The sequence below is a fragment of the Balaenoptera borealis genome (genome assembly GCF_965194805.1).
Source record: "Balaenoptera borealis genome assembly, chromosome: 7".
NCBI classification, from domain to species: domain Eukaryota; kingdom Metazoa; phylum Chordata; class Mammalia; order Artiodactyla; family Balaenopteridae; genus Balaenoptera; species Balaenoptera borealis.
In genome coordinates, this window is record NC_138864.1 from 127,152,744 (window position 1) to 127,178,933 (window position 26,190).

At 46.0% G+C, this 26,190-nt stretch overlaps 1 protein-coding gene across 6 annotated transcripts in view; it reads left to right on the forward strand.

Moving 5' to 3' along the window:
• Positions 1–26,190, forward strand: part of DPP6 (dipeptidyl peptidase like 6) — a 1,033,290-nt gene that overhangs the window by 782,801 nt on the left and 224,299 nt on the right. For all 6 annotated transcript variants that reach the window (XM_082398944.1, XM_082398943.1, XM_082398945.1 and 3 more), the window contains exon 6: positions 20,101–20,153. In XM_082398944.1, the coding sequence (XP_082255070.1) occupies positions 20,101–20,153 (53 nt within the window). The remainder of the gene's footprint in view (positions 1–20,100; positions 20,154–26,190) is intronic.

The window sequence follows — 26,190 nt, forward strand, 5'->3', positions numbered from 1 at the left end:
TGGCACATGCTCCAACTGAGGAGATGAGATTTCCGTTAGCTGAGTGTGAAATGAGGGCTGCCGATACGAACTGCTTGCTTTAGAGGCGGCAGAAAGCAGTGTAGGTTGGTATGATTCCAAAGGGCTTCACCTAACAAACTTGAAACTGAGTCTTGGCAAAGAGGAGAATTTCTCCAACCCCAAAATTTAGATGGGAAGGCAGTTCAGGTGAGGAGAAGGAAATGAATAACAACTCTGAAGTGATCATATGCCTGGTGTTATGTGGGGTGCAGAGAAAGGATGGCCTCGCGGAGGAGGACGTGGGGAAGGGACTGAAAGTCAAACCTCCTCCCACGTGGAGCTGATAGGAGCAGGGTTCTCGGCCTCCTTAATCAACAGAAACTGACCAGAGGGCAGACAGGAAATTCAGGCACGGCTTTATGGGGGCCCCTGCTGCAGCAGCGGAGCGAGAACAAACAGCCGGTTCCCTAGCTTGCCGCGCCCTGAGGGGGGGCGAGCTCGTTCCTTATACAGGGTGAGGGTAGGGGTGTGTCTGGGGGTCGGGCCAAAGGGGTGGCTTAGGTGTTTTGCCCACCCCTCTGGTGGCGTTGAGTGCAGGGGGCATGCACAGTACCTTGCTTTTGCTATGAGCTCTTCAAAAGTGGCAGTTGGGTTTTTTGGTCTCTTTGTATCTTTTGTCCAGAATTTGCCCCAACTGTGCATGCGTGCATGTATTTTTAGTCCCATACAGTTTCTTTGCATTTTGTTGCTCGGGGAGAGGTGTGTCCAGGTCCAAGCATTGCGGCGTCGCAGCACAGGGTCCCAGGTCCCAGCCGGTCTCAGAGGTACCAACTTCTGACAATGAATTTGTCACTTCTTGCAGCAAACGTCTCCTATTTAACTGAAAATCTCTTCTGTGAGTTCTGCAATGGCATATCGCTTCTATAGGCAACATTTGATCTTTGATATTAAGATCTTGCATTAGCGTTACATCAAGTTTTATGTTGAAACCCAAGTAATCTGTTCCAATTTCTATTTTTTTATGTCATTTGCACATGTGTGATGTTGTGTGGTGTGTATGCTTCCATTTGTCATACTCTGGAAATTTTTTCCTAGAGTTCACTCTTGTTCACCATCTGACATGACCTTTCTTAGTTTAAATCCCAGCAGCTTATAGGGCATTGAGCTTTTTCTCATTGGATTGTAGTTTCCAACTCCTAACCTCTCACCTTTGTAAGAAAATGATGCCTAATCATCTTTTCTTCAGTTCTTTCAAACTCTGAATCTACATAGTATTTTAAACCCAAGCTGGCTGCCAGTTAAACTCATATATGGTGCTGCAGCCTGTTTGGTCCCTTGCCTGAGATGAATTTGTATTTGTTATTACATTATAGATGGTTTCAGGCAGTCAGCTGTGCAGAGGGCTAATGATAGCTGTGGGGGCCAAAACTATCTGTTACTTCCTGACTTCTGACTCATACATCCTGTAAGTGTTGTTACGATGAGTGGTTCTACCTGCACCGTGGTTAGGTAAGTAGAATCTTCTTAATAGAAGACATGTTAGCTCAGTTGAATGATGTTGCTTTTCACACACACCCACATCACATCTCTTCTCTTATGAGCTTGGGAGCTGGATATGGGCAGAAGGATTGCAGTTGTAAACTTTGACAGACGAAGCCGGTGGCTCTCATGATCAGATGCTTATTTAAGGTCACAGGGCTAACCATGGTGAAACTGGCTAGAACACTATATTCCTGACTCACTGCTTTATGTTATTCCTATCAAATTAAGCTTCTAATTGATCATAAAAACCTGTTATTCCTAAAATTGTGAATACTGAGCAGCCCCTCCCCCAAACTTTCTACCTTAATTTAGACTGTCAGACGCAGGCTGAGGCTGCAGGATGTCCATTAGCGGAGGGAAAGGAGCAAGGGGCCAGTCACCCCCGAATCCAAGCCCCAGGTACAGTGCACTTGGCCGGAAACCATTTCTGTTCTTTTCACATTCTTCTTTCTGATGTAAACTCTTCCAAGCCACTCTCCAGCTGCAGACACCCTCTCTGCCTCCCTCTCCAACCCACCCCACCCATCCCCCACTCTGCATCCACCCCGCCCATCCCCCACTTCTCCATCCCACCCCACCCATCCCCCACTTCTCCATCCCACCCCACCCATCCCCCACTCGCATCCCACCTCACCCATCCCCCACTTCTCCATCCCACCCTGCCCATCCCCCACTCTGCATCCACCCACCCATCCCCCTCTCTCCATCCCACCCGCCCATCCCCCACTCTGCATCCCATCCGCCCATCCCCCACTTCTCCATCCCACCCTGCCTATCCCTCACTCTGCATCCTCACTGCTCTCCTCCTCTTCTCTTTTTTCTCTCTTCCTACCACCTCTCCTGTCTGCTGGTCTCCCTTCCTGATCCAGTGCATCCATGTGGACTCTTGGTCTTCGCTCCCTTCACTCATTCTTCTCCCTTCTTTCCTCAAATAAACAGAACGACATAGGGTTGGCTTGTGCCATTCAGCTTCTTTAACTGGTTTTCTTCTGTTTGTTTATAATGGTTGTGTTTTTTGAGTGGTTTAATTATGGGAAGAGTTGGAGTCTAAGTCTTAACCGACTAATAACGGTATCAGCCTATGATGTTTGAAGGGAAAGGGGAAGAAGGTGGTATGGAGTCTGTGTGCACTTTCTCCTCCATCCAGCATTGATGGGGCTTTTTTCCAGGCAGAACTCAGGTGGGAGTGAAACACGCTTGCACTCCAGACAGATTACTGTGCCTTGTTTTGAATGTTTTATTGGGTTTTATAGCTCTGTTTTCTTTTCTCTGACAAAGTTGTCCTACCTTCCCTTGAAAAACATGTTATTCTGAACTATTTGGGGGTCCCTTTATTGTGTGTACTTAAATCAATGTCAGCAGCAAAGCAATCAGTAGAAACTCTGAGTTAAATTCTCCTGGGAGCGAACATAAACTGTTAATGTTTCATTTAATTGAAGCATCCTGAGGTATCAGTATTAACCATCTCGAGCACTTTTATTAGCTAACAAAGCAGAGGGAACACAGAGGGAGAGGGTCTTATGGACTGTAAGTCATTTCTGTGAGACGTTTACTGGGGACTTGCCCTTGACCAAAAATCGCAGAATGGGTGAAGGGAGTCCAACGCTGTTATCTCCCAGTCCCCATCTCCGTGTGCAAACTTTTGCAAGTCAAACACCCTGGGACCCAGGATTCTCATCTGTATCATGAAGGTAATAATTCACTCCCTCGTGGGCTGTTGTGAGGTCACCTGAGCAAACACAGGTAGTGCCCGAGGGTGCAGGGTTCATGCAGGGGGGCCTGTCTCGAGTGCTGCCGTCAGATGGAGGCCCCACACGGACAGGAGATCGCTGGGCAGAGTTTAATGTGGTTTTTTTGTTTTGTTTTTTTTAATTAATTAATTTATTTTTGGCTGCGTTGGGTCTTCGTTGCTGCACGCGGGCTTTCTGTAGTTGCGGCTAGCGGGGGCTACTCTTCGTTGCGGTGCGCGGGCTTCTCATTGCGGTGGCTTCTCTTGTTGCAGAGCACAGGCTCTAGGCGCGAGGGCTTCAGTAGTTGTGGCTCACGGGCTCTAGCGCACAGGCTCAGTAGTTGTGGCACACGGGCTTAGTTGCTCCGCGGCATGTGGGATCTTCCCAGATCGGGGATCAAACCCATGTCCCCTGCATTGGCAGGCGGATTCTTAACCACTGCGCCACCAGGGAAGTCCCCACTGGGCAGAGTTAAAGTATGCATTTCCTCGGGGCCTTTTGGTTTACTATACAGGAGAGTTTGCAGTGGGGCACAGTAGCTAGACATCAGGAGGACTAGTTGCTCACCCATTAGTAGATTTCTGGAACCAGAGACCAGAGCCAAATAGCTTCCTCACCTGTAAAATGAGAAAAGTGAGCAAGATAAAAAAAACAAAATAAAACAAAACAAAAAAACTTTGGAGCCCAACAACTCATACCTCATGTAACTACTCCTGCAAGTAATAAAATCCCTTTTTTTCTTAGATTTATGATTTATCAAGGATTGTATTCATACTTCTTTCTAAAATGACTATTATTGATTACACAGTGATTTTAAAATATTATAATCCATCTTCTCTACAGTTTTTTGTCGTTGTGGTAAGCATACATAGCATAATATCATTTTAACCATTCATATGTGTACAATTCAGCGGCATTAAGCACACTCACAGTGTTGTGTACCCATCACCACTACCTTTCCCATTAAATACTAACTCCCTACTCCCCCTCCTCCAGAACCTGGTAACTTCTGTTCTGCTTTCAGTCTCCATGAACCTGCCTATTCTAACTACCTCATATAAAGGAATCATATACTGTCTGTCCTCCTGTGTCTGGCTTATTCACTTAAGCATAGTGTTTCCCCTCCAGTTCTAAGAAAATCTTCTTCCCAAGGAGATTTTTAAGGAGAGAAGTAGGCTGCCAGCTTCCTGGGATGCTTTAGGTACAGCCCCACCCAGAGGCCCTGGATTTGGCTTTCTCGGGCCCAGTCACCCCAGTGGCAAGCCCACTGGTCCCTGAGCTCTGGGGAGCCTCGCACATTTCCCGGGTCGACCAGCTGTCCCATCACCAGGAGTAGCTCTGTCTGAAGGCCTCGGGTTTTTACCAAGACTTTCTGAACAAACCTTCCAGATACTCAGCTGGACTTGGTCTCCCATCAACCTGTGGCTCTAAATGTTTATGAGCATCAAAAACTTCCCAGGTGGTTAGTGAAGAAGCTGATCCTCCGCTCCACCCCGTAGAGACTCTCAGTGGGCCGGTCTAGGGCGAGACTTAGGAATCCGTCTTCCTAACAAGTGGCTCTAATGCTCTGAGTGCCTTTACAAAATTGAATATTGTCTGCTATAAACAGCTCACGACTGTCTGAAATTGTGAGCTTAGGAAAGTCCCAAAGTCTCCCTTTATTTTTGAATTGAAAGAGGGTGGGGTCCAACATCTTTAGAAGGAGTCTGAAAATGCCAACACACAGGGTTGAGGGTTTGGGAGGGAAGGAGACAGCATGATGGGGATGGAGAATATCTGCTTGTTTGTGACCTTGGGTGTGAGTGATTCTCAAGGAGGGCACCAGAGCCACTCCCTCCAAACATAAGATGGTTCTTTGATCTAGAACTCGGTTCAACTAAGTAAACAGAGTAAATTCAAACAGGAGGAGAAAATAAGCTCAAATAGATAAAAGTCAGTCTCCACCTACCTGAGGAGCAGTAGTTGTTCACCTTGAGGTAACCATAGCAACAGAAAACACTCTGGAATGGACACTAGATTAAAGATCCCATCTCAATAGAAGGAAGCAAACACATAAATTCCCTAATCTTATCTTCTGAAGAATATTATTTCATCAAGTTAAAAATCTATAACTTTTAGCCAAGAAGAAAACCCAGCTGCAAGTTGGAGGTCATGGAATGGTCTTCAGAAGTGTCTCCGAGTATCTGCTGATGTCACAGCATCACTGCCCAACATCACATACACGTTATGTGTCCACTGCATGTTGATGTATCTCTGATAGAACGTGTTTGGTCTAGTCTTGAAGGAGACTCACTGACTTAGCCCATGACGCAAAGTGCCCACTGACCCTGCCTGGGGATTTGTAGGAGGACCCAACACTTTGTATTTGGAGCAGAGAACAAACCCAGCTGTGAGGATAGAGGGGTGGGAGGCAAGGTCTTTATTCCCACATGGACCTCACTCCACCCCACGCGGGAAACAGGCGTTTTCTTGGGGATACACACAACGTATTGTTCGTAGTTATTGCTTGTGTAGCCAAGGACACTGGAATTGTGGGGTCTGGTATTCCCATCCTACTACCATCTCCAGCCGATAAACAGCAAGGAGCCTTCAGGCTCATACGATCTGACTGTGGAGCTGTGTTGTATCAGGTGGTCAGTAAGGATGGGTCCTCTGAGGTAAAACCTGCTGACCAACACTGAAACCAGGCTTCGGGCTCTATTTTATCCCCGACCGTCTGTGCGGGTAGCAGCGGCCTTCACCACCCCACACCACCTGCCAGTGTTATCAGCAGAGAAGTAAGGAATAAACATGAAGGGTTTTGGCTTCTGGAGTATTTACTAGTGTATAAAAAAGGGAAGGCTCACCCCACAGGCTTGCTCTTAGGAAATAGTGAGTTGTCCTTGGTCAGGAGGCTGAAGAGGAGCCCTGGAGTCCAGGCTAGTGGAAGACAGTTTGGGGAAAGAGAGAAAGTTTAGGTGCGTGAAAAAGAGGAGGACAAAGGCTCTTCAGGTAATCGGCACAGGTCATGCTTTTTTTTTCCATGAGAAAGAAAACTTGGCCCCAAGTGGCTTAAGTCAAGAAGGGGAGGGAAGGACACACTGACGGGGGAAAGGCGGCCATGGGAGCTGCAGACCCAAGACTCAGGTGACGTGAGGACTCGGCTTCTCCCTTTTTGTTTCTGGGCTTGGTGCTGGCTGCACTCTCCGCTCTTTCCCCCATGTGGCTGTAGGAAAGCTGCTAGAAGTTTCCAGGCGGGATCGTTCTGGAACTATATCCCGTGGGAAATAGCACAGTCACTTTTCTTGCAGATCAAAGGCCAGCACTGTTCATTTGGCCCCAGTGGGCTTTCGCAGGGTGGGGTGCCCTTTCCCCTCCCTGAGGGCACTCAGCAGAGATTCTTAGGGATGAGAAAAGGCTTCATTGAGGGGCTGAATGCAGATATTCGGACCGAGGTCTCTGGGAGACCAGCCTCCTTGCAGGAACCTGAATTCTCTGTCCTTCCTGTGGACTCATAGTGTTTCTTTCTCATGCACAGTTCTCCCCTTTATATTGTTACACCACTGATTCCTTTAGAAAATCGTAATACAGAAAGGAGCTTTAGCCATCAGGCTAGTCTGGTTCTCATAACATTTTTACAGAACCTCTACAGTTTGCCAACATGGAAACCAAAACCCAGAGTTTATGATGTGCTCAGAGCCATGCTATCACTTAAAGGCAAGGCTGAAGCTTGGCCTCAGACTCCCCGATGGGGGCGATTTTCATGCTGACCTGGTGTCCTGAGAACCCAGCACAGCCCTGTCCCTAAAAATGCTTCAGATATACTATCGTTTTAACTTCAGTCACGTGATTAAATACGGTTGTCATCCCCATTTCATAGATGAGGAAACCAAGGCTAGAGAATGTGTGTTTGCACAGCTATGAGTGACACAGCCGAGAGGCTGTCCCTGGTCAGTGCTGTCCATCATCGCCCCAGTGTTTCTCATTGCCTTGGCATTTGACTCCGTGTTCATGATCCAAAATATATCATCCACCACCTGTTTACTAGTACCTGCAGATCAGCCTCAGCCTAAGGCTGTCACCTGTCCCTGCTTTGCCCTACGCAATAATTTCAATGAAATCCAGGTTTGAGGTGCTACCTTTACCCTTTGATTATGTATGAAAGCGGAGACCTGGGGTGATGGAAAGAATGTTTGCTCAATACCTCACCTGCCACCAGTGATGTGTGAATACGCAAGTGGAAACCCTGAGCTACACTGGCTGAGAGGGAAGATTTGGATTTGAGGTTGGTGAGGGGAGTCAGCAGTTTATAGCACTGCGGGCGGAGGAAACTCTTGAAAGAGCCCTGAGAACCTTCAGTGATGAACTTGACAGCAGGGAGCCCATGTGGACCAGGGCTCAGTCCTCTGTTGGTGTGTGTTTGGGTGTAGATGTGTGGATGTACAGTAACATCCAGAGGTGTACTTGGAGGAACGGGTCACGTGGACCTGCTTGCACATTAGAGTCACCTGACAGTAATGTAGTAAATCAGGTTCTCTGGTGCTGGGGTTGAGCATCAGTACTTTTTAGAAGGTCCCCAGTAACACTGCGTGGTGCCAGGTTTGCAAACCAAATGCCTTGGAGAGAGGTTCTCAAACGTTGATGTCCTCGCCCGGGAACACTTGTTAAAGTATTTGGATGGTTTTGTCAAAAGGCAGATTCAAAGCCCCAAAGACTCGGATGCAGCAAATATGGGGTGGACCCAGGAATCTGCATTTTTAGCAAGCACACTAGATGATTCTGACAAAAGTAAGTGGTCTGTGGACCACACTTGGAAAAGCTCTGCTACAGCCCCGAGCTCTGAGAACAGCCCTGAGTTGCCATCTGGCGAGTCCTGAGGAGCCCTGCAAGCGGGTTAGCGCCAGTATTTTTAGTTCAGGGAACAGCAGTGCAGAACTCAGCAACCCAGCCCAAATAGGGAAGGATTCTTCCTGAAGTGCTCATTAGAGGACCTTGAGCCTACGGCAAACGTGTAGTCGGTACCGACTGGTCACTCTCTGATGTCGGTCTCGTCCTAACCGTGCAACATCTGAATGCTGTGCAGTAAAATGCCGCCTCCTTTGCTTCTAAGCCTGGTTTAAAGCTCGTACCAAAGGCAGAACGTCCCGTGATTCCTCAGATATCTTTGGAATTGTCAAGCCAGAAGATATATTTAGAGCCCTCTTGTACAGAACACAAAATTTCACTACACAGAGAATTGCCAATTAGGAGGGGATGTTCAGAACGATGGTAATGACACAAGCGGGCTGCGGTTTTTCCCTCTGAATTACAAGGATAGTTTCAAGGATACGCCAACTCTGAATGAGTTTTTCTTCTTTTGATGCTGCCCACGGAATCTTCTCTCCAAGCAATTATTCTTGTCCCATCAGCGATCAGAGAGAACACCCTTCTCCATTTCTGTGTACTGAGCTCCCTGACCTCATGGCACAGTTTTGTCCTCACCTGCAGACAGTACTTTCCTGTATCATTTCAGTGGATCTCTCCCCATCCACGATGACAAACAACTCACATTAAATCAACTAAATGCCGTTTTAAGATCACCTATGATTTTCTTTAGGATGCCCTACATTTTGAAATCTTTTCAGACTGAGATTTCTAGGAACATTCATAGATGAATGAAAATTGAAACACCACCCCAGGTACTCCCTCGTCCCCTGCCCCCCCCCCCCCCATTTTCAAGAGTTCTTTTTGTCTCAAGGATAGTCAACTCTGGACCTGAATTTTTTTTTTTTTTATTGATTCCATCTACTTTTCCTCCTAACCTGGGATGTTATATCCTAGTAACTATGGCATGATTTGGGAGACTGCTGAGAATGTGTCTATAATATGTGTCTATAATGTTCATAGTATGTATTAAGCCCCTCCGAGGTTGGTACAACCCTACGTATGTATAACCAATTGATTACAGGGCTTTTTCTACATTTGTTTCAGTATGCGCTTTCTAAACCTTTAAGTTACCTCTTCTGACTTGAAGGAAGATGGTCCTTCCAGCCTCTTGTCCCCAGGTTTTCTCCTCCTGCCCTGTGTTCACTGTTCAGCTACCAGCCACGACCCCTCTCAGCCCCAGTGCCCTCTCCACTCACCTCAAGCTGGGCACGTAACACCTGCCAGCAAACAGTGCCGTCCAACTCTGGCGTGGGACGTCTGCCTCGAGGCTGGGGAACGAGGCAGGTGCCGTGTGGCGTGAGGAGCTGACCTGGGCGAAGATGGTGCCTCGACAGCCTCAGGCTTTGTGAGTCCTCTTGGAGACGTGCTCGACACAGTACCCCACCCCCGTGCTTAGTTTGTCTGTTTTTAGACTCATTTACCAGGTCTTTGTTGAATTTCTTTCTACAAGTGCCTGCCCCTAGTTAAACTGAGAAAAAAATTTCTTATTCTGGCTGTGGTAGGATCGCTCACATAGCAGCGATAACGAGGGAAACCATATATCTTGGTTTGTCTGGAACGGGTGGTTGCAGACAAACAATTTGTGCTTGTTTTCCCAACATAATTATTGATCGCTCCACTTTCTCTGTGCCTGTTTGGGTGGCACATTATATAGTAACAATGGCATTATATTTGGTAATTCCAGATCAAGAAGACATCGGAGAGGCTGGTTATGATGATAATCACAGATGCCAGATTTCGTTATTCTGGAAGCATAGGCAGGACTCTGGTGGTACCTGATTACCCCTCATTGTGCGTGTATGGTGTCCAGTCAAACCAGACCCACTGGAACCTCTGAAATCGCTCCCAGGGCTGTGGTACAAGTCCCAGCCCTTTGCTCACCCGGGTTGATTCTTCCAGAAGGAGGCAGCCAAGGGGACAGAAAGCAAGCTGGAATCAGAGCAGGAAAGCCAGCCTCTGCCAGAATTCCCTTCTCTTCCTACCATTAGTGTCCATGTCACCCAGGAGCTGCCTGTCTCAGGGGCATTGAGGATCTCTTTTACTGCTGAAAAATGAAAGGAAAGGCCTCTGAGAATAAGCAAAGAAGAGCCTGAGAATGGGGGGTTCTCAAGAAACTCAAGAAAGGGAAACATGAGCTGTCTCAGAGGTGGAGGAGAAGGGGGGAAGCAGAGACATGACCTCCCACAAAACCTAGTACGACGTGCATGGAAAACATAGTAACGTGGACGAGAACAAAACCTTCAAAAATGTTCATGAAAATGAGAGAGCGAGCTACAGGGAAGTCGTACCGCAGGGAGTATGAAGTGTTACACAAAGCGTGGCAGCGCAGATGGTGTGTCTGCTGGGGCAGCTGGGCGACAGGTCGCTCTCAGCGATTTCTACCCGTTGGATTCCAGAATCTTCTCAGGTCACTTGTATGCTAATTTATTGTCTGTCGTACCCACGAAGGATTTGTTTTAAGGGACTCTGTGGATTAAGAACCCTCAGTGTGTGGCTGAATCAGCCTTGGATGCAGAACGCTGGGTTTCCGATATGGAAGGGCAGCCGTCAGTTGTAGAAAACCCTCAGTCGGGCATGACTGGGAGAACACACTCCTGGGGACCCGTCGATTTGTCCCCTGATGCTCCGTTCCAGGCGGCGCTAAGACTCTCTCTGGACCACTGTGCCCTGGTCCTGTCTTCGAGGAGCTGTGGCTCTGTGGCCATTTGCAGAAAAGCCCCAGCCCTTGCTTCTCATCTGGCACTAGCTGACTGACGCTAATGCCCGTGGGATGGGGGGGAGGGGTCTCGCCAACACGCTGCCCAGGTCGCTTCGATGTCACATCAGAGAGTCTCTGAGAAGGGAACTCGAGAGGGAGGCAGGGGGAATTGCTGAAGTTCAAGTGAAGGTGAAGGAAGTGTTATATCAGGATGTGTTGGGCAGATGGCAACATCTTAGAAAGTTCCTGAGGGACGGGGGCCTGTACCGGGTCCAGGGGGATCCGGGGGAAAGAAAAAGAAAGGTACCCAAACGACCAGTCTGGTGAGAGGTCAGACCCAGGTCCAAACCCCACTCCTACGTGTGAGCACAGGAGGGTTCCTGCTGCACGTGAACGGGAAGTCAGGAGGCGGTGAGAAGAGAAAGTAGTCGCCTTAGACGTGGATAAACAGGGCAGAGTATCCACGCGGAGACAGTGAGCAGGTGATGAAAAACGGGGGACTGGGATTGTGATGTGAGCGTCGGTGGGGGGAGACTGACTTGCCAAACATCAATCTATCTGCTACTCAGCATCCTATGATACACACACAAATACAGAGGTGTAAAGAAAAAAAAAGCAGAAGAGGGGGAAGGAGGGGGAGGAGGAGGAGGAACTGACTGGACTTCTCACCCTGGCCTTCGGTGGCGGCCGGTGTAGACGCAGCCGGGGCCCTGGGAACACATAGGTGTTTCCAGTGCACCTTCTTGTCAAGGAGGGACCTGCCGCTCTTGGTCTTTGTATTGTGCTACTTAAGTGCCAGTGGGTCCTCCCTCCATCAGCACCCGTTTACCAGAGGAGAGAACCAGGTGTTCACGCACTGTCTTCCTTTTCTGTCCTTGGAAGTGAGCCCAGTGCACTTGGCCTTCAGTGTCGCCAGGGACAGGGGTCAGGAGAGGCTCCAGAGAAGCCGGTGAACTGCTGTGCAAGGGAGCTGGTGCCGCAGCCCAGCCCTGTGTAGCTGAAAGCGAGCGACTTTCCCCCGTGCCGCACCCCCCACGTCCTCCTTTCTCTCCGTGTCCCACTCTGGCCCCCGGGACCACTGGGATGCTGTGCCTTTCCCCGAGGCCTTGACCTCCATCGGCTGGTAGCTGGTCTTGTGCAGTGGGGGAGCTGATTATGGCTCTGGCGTTAATCTTCTCACGGTTACTTTCTTCTTAATATTGTTCTCTTGAAAATGGGTCTGTCAGTAGCCTTTATGGCTGGTAAAGAGGAGGTGATTGAGGGTGGGAGAAGCTTTCTTGACAGGGTGTTATAGTGAGAACAAGGTCAAGCCACACGTGAAAAGACATTGACCTCCCGCGTCTGTTCCTGTGACAGTATGTGACCTTGGACCAATCAGTTTGCATCTCTGAGCCTCTGTTTCTTAATTTAAAAGAGAATCGAGGAGGAGCTATTGATACTCCAGCCACAGGACCAGGTGTTGTGAGGGTCAAGTCAAAGGATACAGAAAAAAGTGGTTTGTAAATTCTAAAGGTCTCTATGATGTAAGGAATTTTTATTTATTTTTATCTTGCCTCTCCACAAGGCTGATCCTACAGGCAGTATGTGCAGGTGAGAAGAGACAGAAAAGAGAGCAAGGAAAAAGAAAAGGTTGTGTTCTCAAGCAAAATCAGGAATGAGTCAGCAGAAAGGCCTGGCAAAACAATAGAACAGAGAGGGCAGCGAGGGAGGGAAGCTGGCTGCCAGGAGGAGTATGGAAATCGGGCATCGTTTCTTAGTGGCCGGCCACGCAGAGGACAGGGAGTGACAGAGCCCGGGAGGAAGTTGGGGCGCGCTGGTGTGCGTCCCTGAAAATCAGTTAGGAAGGAGAGCCTCATGGATCACTTCCTTTGAATTTCTTCCTAGCAACCCTATGACTGATTTCATTTGTCTCCAGAAGATGAGCTTAAGACACATGGACGCGCTCCTTGAATTCAAATGTCCAAGTGAAGACACAGGAAATGATTAAAAAGAAATTACTCAGCTATTTCTGGATGTCAGAGATGCTCTTGAAATGGATATTTGGAAACATGATCCGAATCACAGCTGAAAGTTTTACTGTTCATCTCTGAAATTTAAGATATTTATTTAGATGCATCCTGATTTTTAACCATGTTGTTTTTATCCTCAGATGTTCTCATACTGATTTCTGGAGAGCATTATGTGTGAAAGACACAGAGGATGAAAGAAACATTCTCTACTAAGAAGTTAGATGAGTGGGGATTGGTCGCAAAAGAATGAATTGGGGCGTATTAGGGGTGGGTGTGGTACGCAGAGCAGAACTAGACATTTGAAGAGACTGCAGGTTCAAGAGGAAACCACCATCTCTGCTCGCTTAAATTTGGAAAGTTCAGTGGAAGACCAGTGCTTCCAGGAGGAGAGGAGTTGAGATACAAATACTGAATCCTAAGGGCTTTTAATTACTTTTGTAGTTTGAAACTGGCAACCCTGTGTCTGCTCTGTTTTACACCTGCTAGATTTTTACACTGAACTGTGAGTTCCAGATCATGAGGAGGGAACGGCATATGCAACCAAGGGGAAAACAAAGGACATTTTGTTTATATGGAGTCATTTCCTAACATTTATGTTACATCATAGGAGCTAAACATCTTTTTTTTTCCTTTTACTAAATGTTTCAATTTGTTTCTAGTTATTTGGGGCCCTCTAGAGAAATTTTCTTTTAAAATTATTACAGCAAGAACTTTGACTTCACGAAATGATATCAAAAAAGTTGGCAAAGGGTGAGGAAATATGTACCAAATGCAGTCATTTGTTCCCATTTCCTTGAGGCTAGTTCTCGGAACTGTGGCAGCTTATGTCATGGCTACGTCTGGTCATCATGTAGTTAACTTCTCCCACCTGGTGGGTTTCAGTATCTGTAAGACAGCTCACAGGACAGGGCTCAGAATGTTACCTGTAGCCCTTGAGGAGGAACTAAAGGTCCTGGACTTTGCTTACTGACTATTCTGATTTGATCTCTTTTGACTTTTTTCTGTTGTTTCTGCATTTTCTCATTTCTCTGATTAAACTTATTCTTTGGCTAAAGTTTTTCCACAGATGAAAGGCAGGCGGTGGACATGGGGGGGCAAGGACCATAGGGTCCTGCTCCGTTTCACACCCATTCTAGAGCACTCCTCACAACGGCTGTCCAGCCTCTGCTTGAATTCTGTCAGTGCTTGGGGGCTTACCACCTCAGGGGACCATCCATCTCGTTATTGGAACACTAAAGAATAGAGAGATTGTGCTGACCAGGCACCCAGGGCAAAATCTCAGTTGTTTTCCTACCTCTCCCCGCCCTTGAAATAGGTTAGCTCCAACTCTGCATTCCTGTTTTCTTACAGCCCAAAAGAGTAGAGAAAAAAAGAGTTTCATGGATTCTGCATAATGCTAGTCACTAGATCGTATAATTCTCCTTAAAATTTAAACAAGAGCATTCTTGATTCCTTTATCGTGGTTTAAATTTCCCGAACAAATACTCACAGCTCTAACACTCAGGCTCAGAGGTTAAGTAATTTTCCTGGGTTCACCCCTCGGGTGATAAGCAGGCTGAGAACTGATCCTGTGTCTTCCTCTAAACCTTTGTAATAACAGTAGTGGTTCCACAGGAGTAGGTGTGTCCTCCTCCAGAGCTGCCCCGAACCACCACACCCGCCACACTGCTCCCGACTTGTCGCTGTGAAGAAGGGACATCCCGAGGCCGTGGGAAGGAGGGGGAGGAGCAGTGGCGGGAGGCTGGCAGGTCAACTGGAAGGTCACTGGGGCCACTGAGGCATCCCAAGCTAGGGCAGTGTTACTGAGGGTGGAAGACGTGCTATGAATTTAAGGTTCATTCCAAAGGTACAAGTCCAGTGAAATTCGGAAACCAACTGTACATGGACGGTAAGGAAAGGAAGGAATAGAAATGGTTGGAGCTAATTCCAGTGTGTTTCTACCGAGAGACCAGGTAAGTGGAAGCACATCAAAGAGAATTCTCTAGGAAGAAAAGAGTTTATTTGGTTTTCAAAATATTGAATGTGGTGTAAAAGTTTTGGGTAAAAGCATCTATGCTGAAAGGCCCAACACAAGCTGAAAATATGAGTCTAGAACTCAGAAGATAGATCAAGCATAAAAATATGAATTCTGTAAGAAGCCTCATAAGAAAGCAGAAATGAATGTGCTCTTCCAGACCAAGGATGTAGACCAACAAGGGAGACCCCCAAGAGTGGCAGGTTGGTGCCTGCATCCATTCAAGGGGTCTGTACAGCAGAAGGGAAAGGCAAAGAGGCTGGAAGGAGGAAGGCAGGAGGAGATTGAAAGCAGTGACCTGCCATGGAATGAAGAAGGGAGAAGGATTCCTATCACCTTTATCACGTACCGCAGAGAGAGCGAGCGGGCTGGAAATTAGAAAGATATCATTATGTACGGCAGCGGGACATCCGCTTGGAGGTGGCACTTTGAGGACGTCGGGAGGATAATGCAGTGGGTTCAAAGTGATAGAAAGTGAACCAGTGTAGACTTTCCTTATGAACTGCCATGATAGTTAAAAAGAAGAAGGAGTCGGAGGGGTGGGGGGGGGACGACCAAGGATTTTTTAATGTGGGAGATTTGAATTCTACAGATTCGGGAGAAGGAACAAGGAGAGGGAGTGATGAAAAATATAAGGCATGTAATTTGTAGTAGAGGAGTTGATAAAGTTCAACAGGTATCAGGAGGGAATGGGGTCAAGATCTCAGAGGTTAGTCCTGGAGAGGAAGGATGGGGGGAGGTCTGAAGGAAGGTGCTTGCCATAGGGATGAGGAGTGGGTGATGGATTTGAGAAGGACTTAAGAAGTTAATTTGGCACAATTTGGAGATAGATTGAATTGAGCCAGAGGAGGAAGGAGGCAAAGAATGGAGTCAGGAGAAACTAGGTTTTCAGCTCAGATTACTGAGGGGATGCGGGAGCCACCGACTGGGATAGGAAGTATCAAAGGAGAACTAGGTTTGAAGGGTAGATAAGAGATAACTTGGAGAATATTGAGTTTGGGGTGCCTGTGACACATAAGATGGAGATGTCGAGGGGGGAATCTGGTACACTGGTCTACAGTTGAGGCGATCTGTGAAATTACCAATATTCAGATAATCATAGTTTAAAACTACAAGAGTGGAAGGTTTCATAGAGGAAGAAGATGTAAAGTGAGTCTGGGTTAGTGTGCGTGATGGGGCTGAGGTAGGAAAGACTGGAGAGAAATCAAAAATGTGGCTCAGGGGGTGATGAGGGGAGAGGATCAGAAAGAAAGCTGTGGGCAGAGTGATGTTTCAGAAACATTAGAAGCAGACCAAATATGACCTTAGCCCAAGACAAGCCCTTCACTGGTTATTTTTTCCCAATTATTGAATGCCAGTATCAACTATGTTGCATGATATATTTTAAAAAATAATATGCTGAAATTGTCTTCCCATCTTGTGAATGGTGTTTTGGGTAACAGGTTTTCATGCATTCATTTTCCAAGAGCAATTTGTTGCTGTGGGAAGAAACCAAAGTAACTTACATTCATGAACTTCGAAAAGTCCACTCACAGAAAAATAACAATGCAGTCTTATCAGCTTCCAACTCTTTGTACTTTTTTCCATGATCAGAAGTATTTAGAGTCTGTTTTAAAGAAAGAAGCATAAATAAAAGAGAAAGAGACCACACACACAAAAAAAGACTTTTATCTCTCCAAGGAACAAATTCTTTCAGTGAGATATAGCTTATCGTTAATGTGTTTTGAGGTAAGGCATCGATGGTGCAAATGAAACTCTTGAAATTTGTCCTCTTTCAAAGTTGTTTTCTTTGTGCCTGGGGTTCTTTTGGCTCCAGGTCACGGGAATATCTTGTGGAAGAGAATGGTACTTGATTGTTTCCTCTTGGAGCAATGAGAGAATCCTCGCATCTTCCTCCCACTTCCCCGTTTTTTTGAGTAGCACTTGAGTCATAATTGCACTTTCATGTTAAAGGCTTTCCATTTGCATTAACAGTTTACTCTGGAATGCTTCTGTCCCATACATAGTTGGCAGATCCAGTCACTACGTCTTGACTCTCTTTCATTTCGTGTGAATTTTTCTAATTAGTGATTTAGTTTTCCAGATATTCTATTACATTTCCCATCCATATATGCTTTTTTTTTCTTTTTGCCTGACAGTACAGACATAGAATTGTAAAGGGATAGTTCTCTCTCATCTTCTTCTTACCATTGCCCTTATAAGGTTATTTTAATTCTGTCTTCCTTTTTCTCATCGGTTCCACTCAGAAGATAGTCACAAAGCTGAATTTCAGGGTCATTTGCAGGTATATTTAAAGAGGTATGCAAAGATGTAAGTCTAGGGGTTTGGGAATGTCATAACCAGAGAATGAATTGAAATCACTGTTCCCAGATGGATTAAATAAGACCAAGAAAGACAGCACATGTCCTTACTTTGCATGTTTATTATGTCTGTTGGTATTCTGGATTTTTCAGTTGACAACAATCAACTTGGATTTGTAACTTGAGAGTTAAGAGCTGTACCCTTTGTTCAGGCAATTTCCAATATGTGCTTAGAGAGAAACAGACCTCAGGCCAAATCTTGCTTGCGTTTGACTCAATTTTCCTATCCTAAAAATGGAATACTGATACCTTCCTCATGCAGATTGAATGCATCCGTGTATGCTAAGGAGCTGGCACGCTACCTAGTACATAGTATGTGCTTCAAAATGCCAGCCACTCTCGACACCAGCATCACCACCACCATCTCCTTCAGTGCTTTGGACTGTTCTCTGCGGTCATTTCAAAGGCTTTCTCCAAGGGTTTTTGCCTATAATGCCCCCCCACCAGCCCCTCACTTCTTCTGTACTGACACTCTTTGGATAAGGAATTTGTCTATTTGTTTTAGAAGTTGCTGCAAGTTTTTAGGGAGGGAGCCCAGTAACTCAGTGTACTCACAGGTGATTTATTAGCTATCTTTTTTCTTTGGATTTAAACTAGATATGTTATTTACCTATTGCTGTGTAAGAAACTATCCAAAACTTAGTGGCTCAAGATAACCAACATTTATTATCTCATGGTTACTGTGGGTCAGGAATTCAGGACCATCTTATCTGAGCATCTGTGGCTCACGTTCTTTCGTGAGGTTATCAGCCAGGGCTGCATCATCTGAAGCCTTGACTGCAGGTGAGGAATCCACTTCCAAGCTCCCTGAGTTCCTTGCTGGATGTTGGTGATCGAACGGGGAAGAACCTCGGCCCCCCACCACCCAGACCTCCCCACAGGGCTGCTCGAGTGTCCACACACCATGGTGGCCAGCCTCCCCCAGAGCAAGTGATCTGAAAGGGAGCTAGGAGGTGGCCACGATACCTTTTATAACCCGCTCTCAGAAGCCTGAGACCATCATTTCCGTCACATTCTGTTCGTTTGAGTCACGAAGTCCCCCAGCACTCAAGGGTGCGGAATCAGGGTCCACCCTCCCTGCTCTGCTCCTCTCCCTTGTGCCCCCACTCCTCCCCTCCCCTTTGCCTTTCCTCCGCCCTCCTCTACCCTTTCTGGACCTCACTTTCCTATCTCAACAAGCAGAGGTAATCTTTTGCCTTCCTGGGGTTACTGTGAAAATAAAGTGAGACACACAGTATGAAAAGACACATAGTTGGAAGGAGAGGTCGGAAACACTACACAGCACAGCACCCGACGCCATAACCGTGGAGAAGTGGGACGGATCCACCCAGCTTGTGCTCCGGCATCTGCTCACAGAGGCGACGTTGTGTCAGAGCTCAAGGACCTCTGAGGGGCTCTCTGAGCATCAGTCTGCTCAGGACACAGGGGCTGGTCCACAGGCCCTTCCTTCTTCTCCTGGGGGGGCACCGCCGTGCAGCGCTTCAGAAACAGCAGTCAGGGCCCTCTGGTCCTGCTCAGACCGCCATGGCAGCTCCGTGAAGTTCTTCTTCACGGTCTTGTTCCTTAGAGGTTATTTCTTCATAATAACCAGTACTTAAGGTAATTCCCCAGTCAGATGCCCATCTCCTGCCATCCAGCAGTCACCCCAGGCCCCAGGTGTCTGGTTCAGGAGTCTTGACATCACTGGAAGCAAAAGGTCATTGGGACTTAAGTGCTGTTGTTTATTTTTTATATCTGGGCCCTTTTTCTCCAAATAACTGATCCACTGTGATTTCCTAGAAATTAATCTGGGGGCCCAGACTAGATGGGGGGGTCAGAGGTATTAGCAGATCCTACCCATTTTTCTTTTGAAGATTCACTTCCATCATCAGTTCCAAACGCGTCCATATGACACGTGCTCTACAGTAGATCTGTCCGCCTCGGCTGCACGTCCCTCACCTGTCATCTGCAGAAAGCTGCTTGCAAAATGCTAGTCCCTGAACATCTGCCCACACAGGGTGCCAGCTCTCCAAAGTTCCACAGGTAGCGGAAAGAAAGTGAAGTGTACGGTTCTCACTTCAACCCTGCACGGTAACCCATCACATTCCACACCCTGGGGAGGGCCTCTGTCCAGAAAGCTGGAGAGGATGGAGACCACGTTCTCCCTTCTTTGGGGGTATCCCTCGCATTGTAGTCACTGCATTTATGGGTTGGGGAGTATTCTCCTGGTTCAAGAGTTTAAGAGGGACATCTGAGATTTGGGAGTTACAGGAGTTTGGAAATGCTGTTTTGTTGTTGTTACCTTAGTTTTGAAAGCCATGCTCCCCTTGCAATGAGTTCTTAGTTTATTGACCACTCCGTGAAGCTAAAACCTGCACATCAAATTGTCCAAGGGGGCAGGAGCTTGCCCAGTTAAGCCTATCTTGGCTTCAGTACTCACCGAGGATACACAGTAGCATCGGCCGTGGTTTACAGCAGTGCGTGGGTCTTACGGTTTCAGGGTCCAGCTGGCTGTCGGGCAGCCTCCAGTGAGCAGTGTCCTCGTTAGTCCTGTGCTACACTTAGTTGAGCTGGAAGTCTCTGCCCCGGATTTAATCACAAGCCAGGTAGTCATGGAGATGACCTCTGACCTATAGCCTCTGGCTGCCCGTAAACTACATGCAAATGGTGAAAATAAAACAAACAAGATATGCAAATTAACTTCCTGAGTAAATAAAAGACTTTGCCGCCAGGTCTCCTGACTAACTACTTTTGGTCCAGGGATGTTTATTAGGATTCACAGTGATTTGAAAAATATCATAATCACAACCATTGTCTCAATGCTTGTTTTATTGTTTCTTGTTTTTTTTTTTGTCTGTTTCAGATATATCAACACTCCTATACTGGATATTATGTCCTGAGCAAAATTCCTCATGGGTAAGATTGTTCTTTCATTTTCTTTCAACGCGAAATCTGCAAAACAAAGCACAAAGCAGAGCGCTGACTAGTTGCTTAATTCTTAGGGCAGGAAATGAGGCACCTTATTTCTTGACAGCAAAGTGTCCCGACGCTGTGGGACCTCCGTGATGCCTCCAGGGCCGAGGGGGTCACTTGAGTCCAGTTTCTTGCCCATTTGTGAAGCCCCCCTTCCTAGAACAGCTCCACCACCTCCTGCTCTGGTTCCCAGGTTTGCAGAGAAAGATTCCCCCTTCCCCCGCCCCACTTTGTAATCAACTGTGGCCCCTCTAGGGCATGGTGATTCGACCTAGGAATCCCAGGAGGGTTTCTGGTTTATATACATAATAGAGAAGGCAGCACCCCTAAGCTCATCTTGTTTCTCAAAAATGCAAGATTTGGGACCCAAAAGTGTGAGCGGGGAGGAAAGACATGAGTGCAAGCGTGATTTTGCTGAGTTTTCAGTTCTGGGTAGACACAGCCACACACAACGTGGGGTGCGTTATCAGGAGCTCATCTTTGGAGTCCGGAGGTGTTAAGACATGGTTGAAGTTTGGTGAAGCCATTTGTTGCGTGGGCACGGGGAAAACCAGTTGCAGAGCAAGGAGAGTGTGGCAGGGATGGCTTTTGTTGCTTCCATTTTATTCTTTCTTTCTCTCCCCTCGTCTTCCTCCTTTCTCCCTCCTCCTCCCCTCCCCCACCCACCTACAACCCCTCCACCCTCACCCCTGCCTGTGTTCTTGTTCCCACCTTTTCCTTCTCTTTCATACTCTCCATGGTTTCTCTCACTTTTTTTTCGAAAAGGTGAAGTGCTCAGGAAATGTTCAAAGAAATTGGATTGTACTGCTGGCAGTGTTGTGTAAATTCCCGCGACTATTTACGGGGAGGCATCCTAATTTTCCTAAGCAAATTTAAACAAACAGCAGGAGTTGCTAAAAAGTATTGTTCCATAGGAGAGCATTAATCACGGCATGGATGTTTCACAACTGCTGCTGTCTGTTTTCTACTAAGTTTAGGTAGAATATGAGCATATCCTTGGAGAACAAACATGGGGAAAATAATTTCATTTGATAAATAAAAGATACATGCAGACATGCGGCCAAATGTGATTAATCGTTTCTGTTAGACTATTAGAAAAATCAAGCCCCGAGAAACTGAAGATGACCCCCGTAGTGAAAATAAAGTATCCATAGGTGTTTTTTTTTAAAGCATAGTTCAAATAGAAACTCAAATGCTTTTCACTAAGGAGGAATTATTCTATTATTTTTCAAGCAGATATGCATCTTCAAAGGTCACGGCAGGCAGGAGTATAATTATGCCTTGAGATTTATCTACCCCTTCTGGGAACAATAGAATTTATTGTAGATGATGGATATTTCATTTCATCTTATATAAATTTGTAAAACTCGAAACTTGAAAAGCATTTTGTGCTTGACACATGGTATAAAGACTTTACTGCATCAGTTAGAATTTAAGAGAACTAGGTTCTGAGAACCTGGCACAAGAGTTTGCCAAACCAGCCACAAACCGAAGGACAAGGTGGTGTGTGCTGAAGGCTTGGTTTCAGCGCTCACAATGAGGATGATGATCTCCCCATAGAGGATGCCAACAAAGAGTGAGCTGCTTTTCGTATTTTAAAAATAATCATAGTAATAATAATTGCCGTCATGTATTGAATGAGTCTCAAGTGCGCCTACCCTAGCACATCAGTCCTGCAAAAAAGCATTCTTCTCCTCCTTTCACAGTGAGAACTGTCTGTCATCTCATAGCTGGTGCCCAGGAGAGCTGGAATCCAGCATAGCCTGGCTCGCTCTCAGTCCTGTGCCATCAAAACAACCACCTTGGGTAAAATTACAGCTGTAAATATCAGATTTTTAGTGGTGCTAATTTATTGCTTTTCTAAGTGTTACTGAACCAAACTTGGGTCCGCTCGCCCACACACAGTAAAGCCAATCTACTGACACCAGGTTGTGGTGAAGGAAAGTGCAGCGTTTACTGCAGGCGCCAAGCAAGGAGTCCAGGTAGCTAGTGCTTAAAAGGCCCAAACTCCCCAAAGGCTTCAGGAGAAGGTTTTTAATGACAGGATGAGAGAGGGGGGTGGTGGGGTGTGTAATCAGCTCGTGGACCTTCTTCTGATTGGTTGGTGGTGAGGTAATTGGGAGTCAACATCATCAATCCTCTGGTTCCAACTGGTCTGGGGTCTACATGCTTGTGGGCAGCATGCAGTTAACTTCTTCCACCTGGTAGGGGCTTCAGTATCTGCAAAACAGCTCAAAGGACATGGCTCAGAATAGTATCTATGGCCCTTGAGGAGGAACTGAAGGTCCTTGACTTTGTTTAATGGCTATACTGTTATTATTTTGTCTTGTTTGACTGTTTTCCTTTCCTTCTGCATTTTCTCACTTCTCTGATTAAATTTACTCGTTGGAACTTGCAGAAAGCCTAGGTATGCTACAGGCTTTCTACAGACAAGAGGCAGGCAGAAGGCATGGGGTGAGGGGTCTATTCCAGGGAGGGCCCATATGGTCCTGCTTAGTTACATAAGGACTCTTATAAGATTGAAAGATGTAGCAGATTACTTGTTACATTTATGGGAAACAATCTCTGGTGGATGAGGATGTCTGTGGTTCATCTCATCACCACGTAAACTGACAGCTTCTCCAAAAATGGCATTGCTCGACCATTTATGCAAAATAAATGAACTGATTAATTTCAAATATTGTCAAAATCTTATTTGTATTAATGAGACAGTGGATTTCCAAACTGGATGGGACTTTAGGCTTTGAGCTTTTGCAGCTTCAGCCTCCAAAGGGGGCTTGTTGAGCTCAGTCAGTTGTGCCAGAGCTCCACCAGTTGGCAGGGGGAGAACACAGCCCCGTAGCTGGGTTTGGGGTATCAAGGAAAGCACAATTGTCTTTTTAAAATAAAACTATCTCTATTAAAATATTTAAATTTACATTACTCATAGGACCAAAAATCTGAGAGCTTCTCTTGATACTTCTGGAGTCACAGATCTGTATCTTTTTCTCAAATTCTCACCTCTTCTTTCATCCCTCTCTCCCCTCAATTCCTCTCTTCCAGCCAGAGGCCATTCAGTATGCAGGATGGCATTATTTGTCCTTTATAGCTTTTTTTATTTTTTTCCCTTGGCTTCAGACTTTCCAACCAATCACAGAGAAGGATCAAATTAATTTTTCAGTGCTCTCTAAACTCTGGTTTCCTTCCTTTTGCCAATGACGGAAGAATCTGGGAAGGGGGTATCCTCTTTTCTGTCTCTTCCACGAGCCATAAAGAGGCCTTCGTGTCCTGTGTTTAAATTCCTCCTCCTCCAGTTGTGACCTCTGCAGCTGGAGCCCACTAGAACCCCGTGTGCATGTAACAGCTTGGGTTATAAGGAGAATGCCGAGCCAAGTGAATTTTCATTTATTCAGAGATCTAGAACCTAAGGGTAGGTGCGTTTGACTTTCACATACTAAATTTTCAAAAATTGTATTCTTAAAGGACATGTCTTTTATGCAAATTTGTTTATTAAGCCAGAATTAAAGCTATTATTTTTAACATAAAGTGTTTCACTAAGTCTTTATATCAGAATGTCAACAAAATAAAACAATCTTTCATAATAGAGATTATAACCAGCTAATCTTCTCTGTTAAGGGTCCATTGTGTGTTTTCATAGCAGTTTTTGGTAGACTTGGCTGTTTCTTGTGATTTTCCTGACATGACTCTTTTTTGGACTAGTTTTCCCATTGGCTTGAGTGCTGTTTTTAGAAAAATTATATTTCTATATAATTATAATTTCTTATATCTTTTAGGATCATTCTGAAAATCATATGGGCTAGAGAAAATCAATCCTTCTATAACAGAAATCAATTTTAAGAAAAATTTGGTATACCCCATAGTTACGTAGCATTGGCATTTTGGAGTTTGGCAAACAGAGCAATAATAGAACAGAAACTGAGAAGTATTCAGAGGCATTTTTGTTTACATGTCAGGCCGTCTTCTGTGGATATCGTTGCCCTAACCTTGCTTATTTACCTGTACCAAACAAATTGTACAGAATTGTATTCCTTTGGAATTCTGGTTGACTTATGAAGTCACATTCTGCATCTGTGAAAATAATAAACTGAGACAGAGATTGCTTCTGCCCAGGGTTACTCTCTAACTTTATAGGCTGGGATGCAGGAGAGCATTCCATTTATTTAGAAAATAGAAATCTAGGTTGACAACATAGCACAGTGCCCAGTACCTTGCCTGGTATCATGACATAGGAGTTAAGAACTGAAGCCCTGTGGTCCCATAGACCTTAATGTGAATCCCAGTCTGCAGCTGACTCTTGGCTGTGTGACCTTGATAGTTGCTGTACTTCTACAGATCTTAGTTTCCATATTTTTAAAAAGATGTTAATAATAGTGCTCACCTCATAGGCACATTATAAGAATTAAGTGGAATGATACATGCAAAGTGCACAGCAGAGAATTTTGCTTCTAGTGAATGCCTGGGAGTGTTATTCCTCATATTGTAATATATCCCCAATCTATATTTATAGTCTTGTAATTAAATTTTTTTAGACTTTACTTTCTAGCCAGCTCAAATCCTTTCTGTTACAAGGAGAGGAACGATATAACCCCTACAATAATAAAATTCCCTTTAATAATTTTTCAAAGCTAAGACTTGTTCTGTGACACTCAGGTGATTTTAATGCCCATGGGATTTTTTTTAAATTAATTAATTAATTTATTTATTTATTTATTGGCTGCGTTGGGTCTTTGTTGCTGCGCGCAGGCTTTCTGTAGTTGCAGCAAGCGGGGCCTACTCTTTGTTGCGGTGCACAGGCTTCTCATTGCGGTGGCTTCTCTTGTTGTGCAGCACGGGCTCTAGGTGTGCAGGTGTCAGTAGTTGTGGCACGCAGGCTCAGTAGTTGCGGCTCGCGGGCTCTAGAGCGCAGGCTCAGTAGTTGTGGTGCACAGGCTTAGTTGCTCTGCGGCATGTGGGATCTTCCTGGATCAGGGCTCGAACCCGTGTCCCCTGCATTGGCAGGCGGAGTCTTTTTTTTTTTTAATTAATTAATTAATTAATTTATTTATTTATTTATTTATTTTTGGCTGTGTTGGGTCTTCGTTTCTGTGCGAGGGCTTTCTCTAGTAGCAGCGAGCGGGGGCCACTCTTCATCGTGGTGTGCGGGCCTTTCACTGCCACGGCCTCTCTTGTTGCGGAGCACGGGCTCCAGACGCGCAGGCTCAGTAGTTGTGGCTCACGGGCCTAGTTGCTCCGCGGCATGTGGGATCTTCCCAGACCAGGGCTCGAACCCATGTCCCCTGCATTGGCAGGCAGACTCAACCACTGCGCCACCAGGGAAGACCGGCAGGTGGATTCTTAACCACTGTGCCACCAGGGAAGTCCTGCCCATGTGATTTTAATTTCTCTCTTAAAAGAGATGTCTATAGCTTCAACTATCTACAGTTCTCAATGCTCAATAAGTTCTTTTTATCTCATCTCAATCTGACTTACTGCAATTGATTTTTAAGACTTTCTTGTTTTGCCTCCAGTGGAAGCAGAAAAGACAATATAAGTCAACAAACATTTATTGAAATGCTGTATTGAGCAACAAAAGCACAGTTGCTATCCTTAAGTTCAAAATCTTCTTGAAGAGGAAAGACACAGACTTATATAAAGTTAAGTGCCTCAAATGGGTATTTTAAACACTGAACACAAAAGAAGAGATGTCATAAAGGATCTCAGAAAGGAAGTCTGGCTTGAGCGGAGCCTTATAATTGAGTAAGTTTTGTTTTGTTTGGTTTGGTTTGGTCTAATAGATGGAGACAGAGAGGAGATATTCCAGGTCGGGTAAATCATTAAACAGGCTTGACCTTTTCCGTGAGCCAGCATCTTTCTGGAGTTAGTGGGGTGCCAGGCCAGGCCCGAGCAGGGCTGTTCTCATGGGGCTCTGCATGGGGAGAGATAGGGTTGGGTGGGTTTAGGGTGAGCCTGGAGTGTGGAAGACCTAAACCCCACCCCAGTG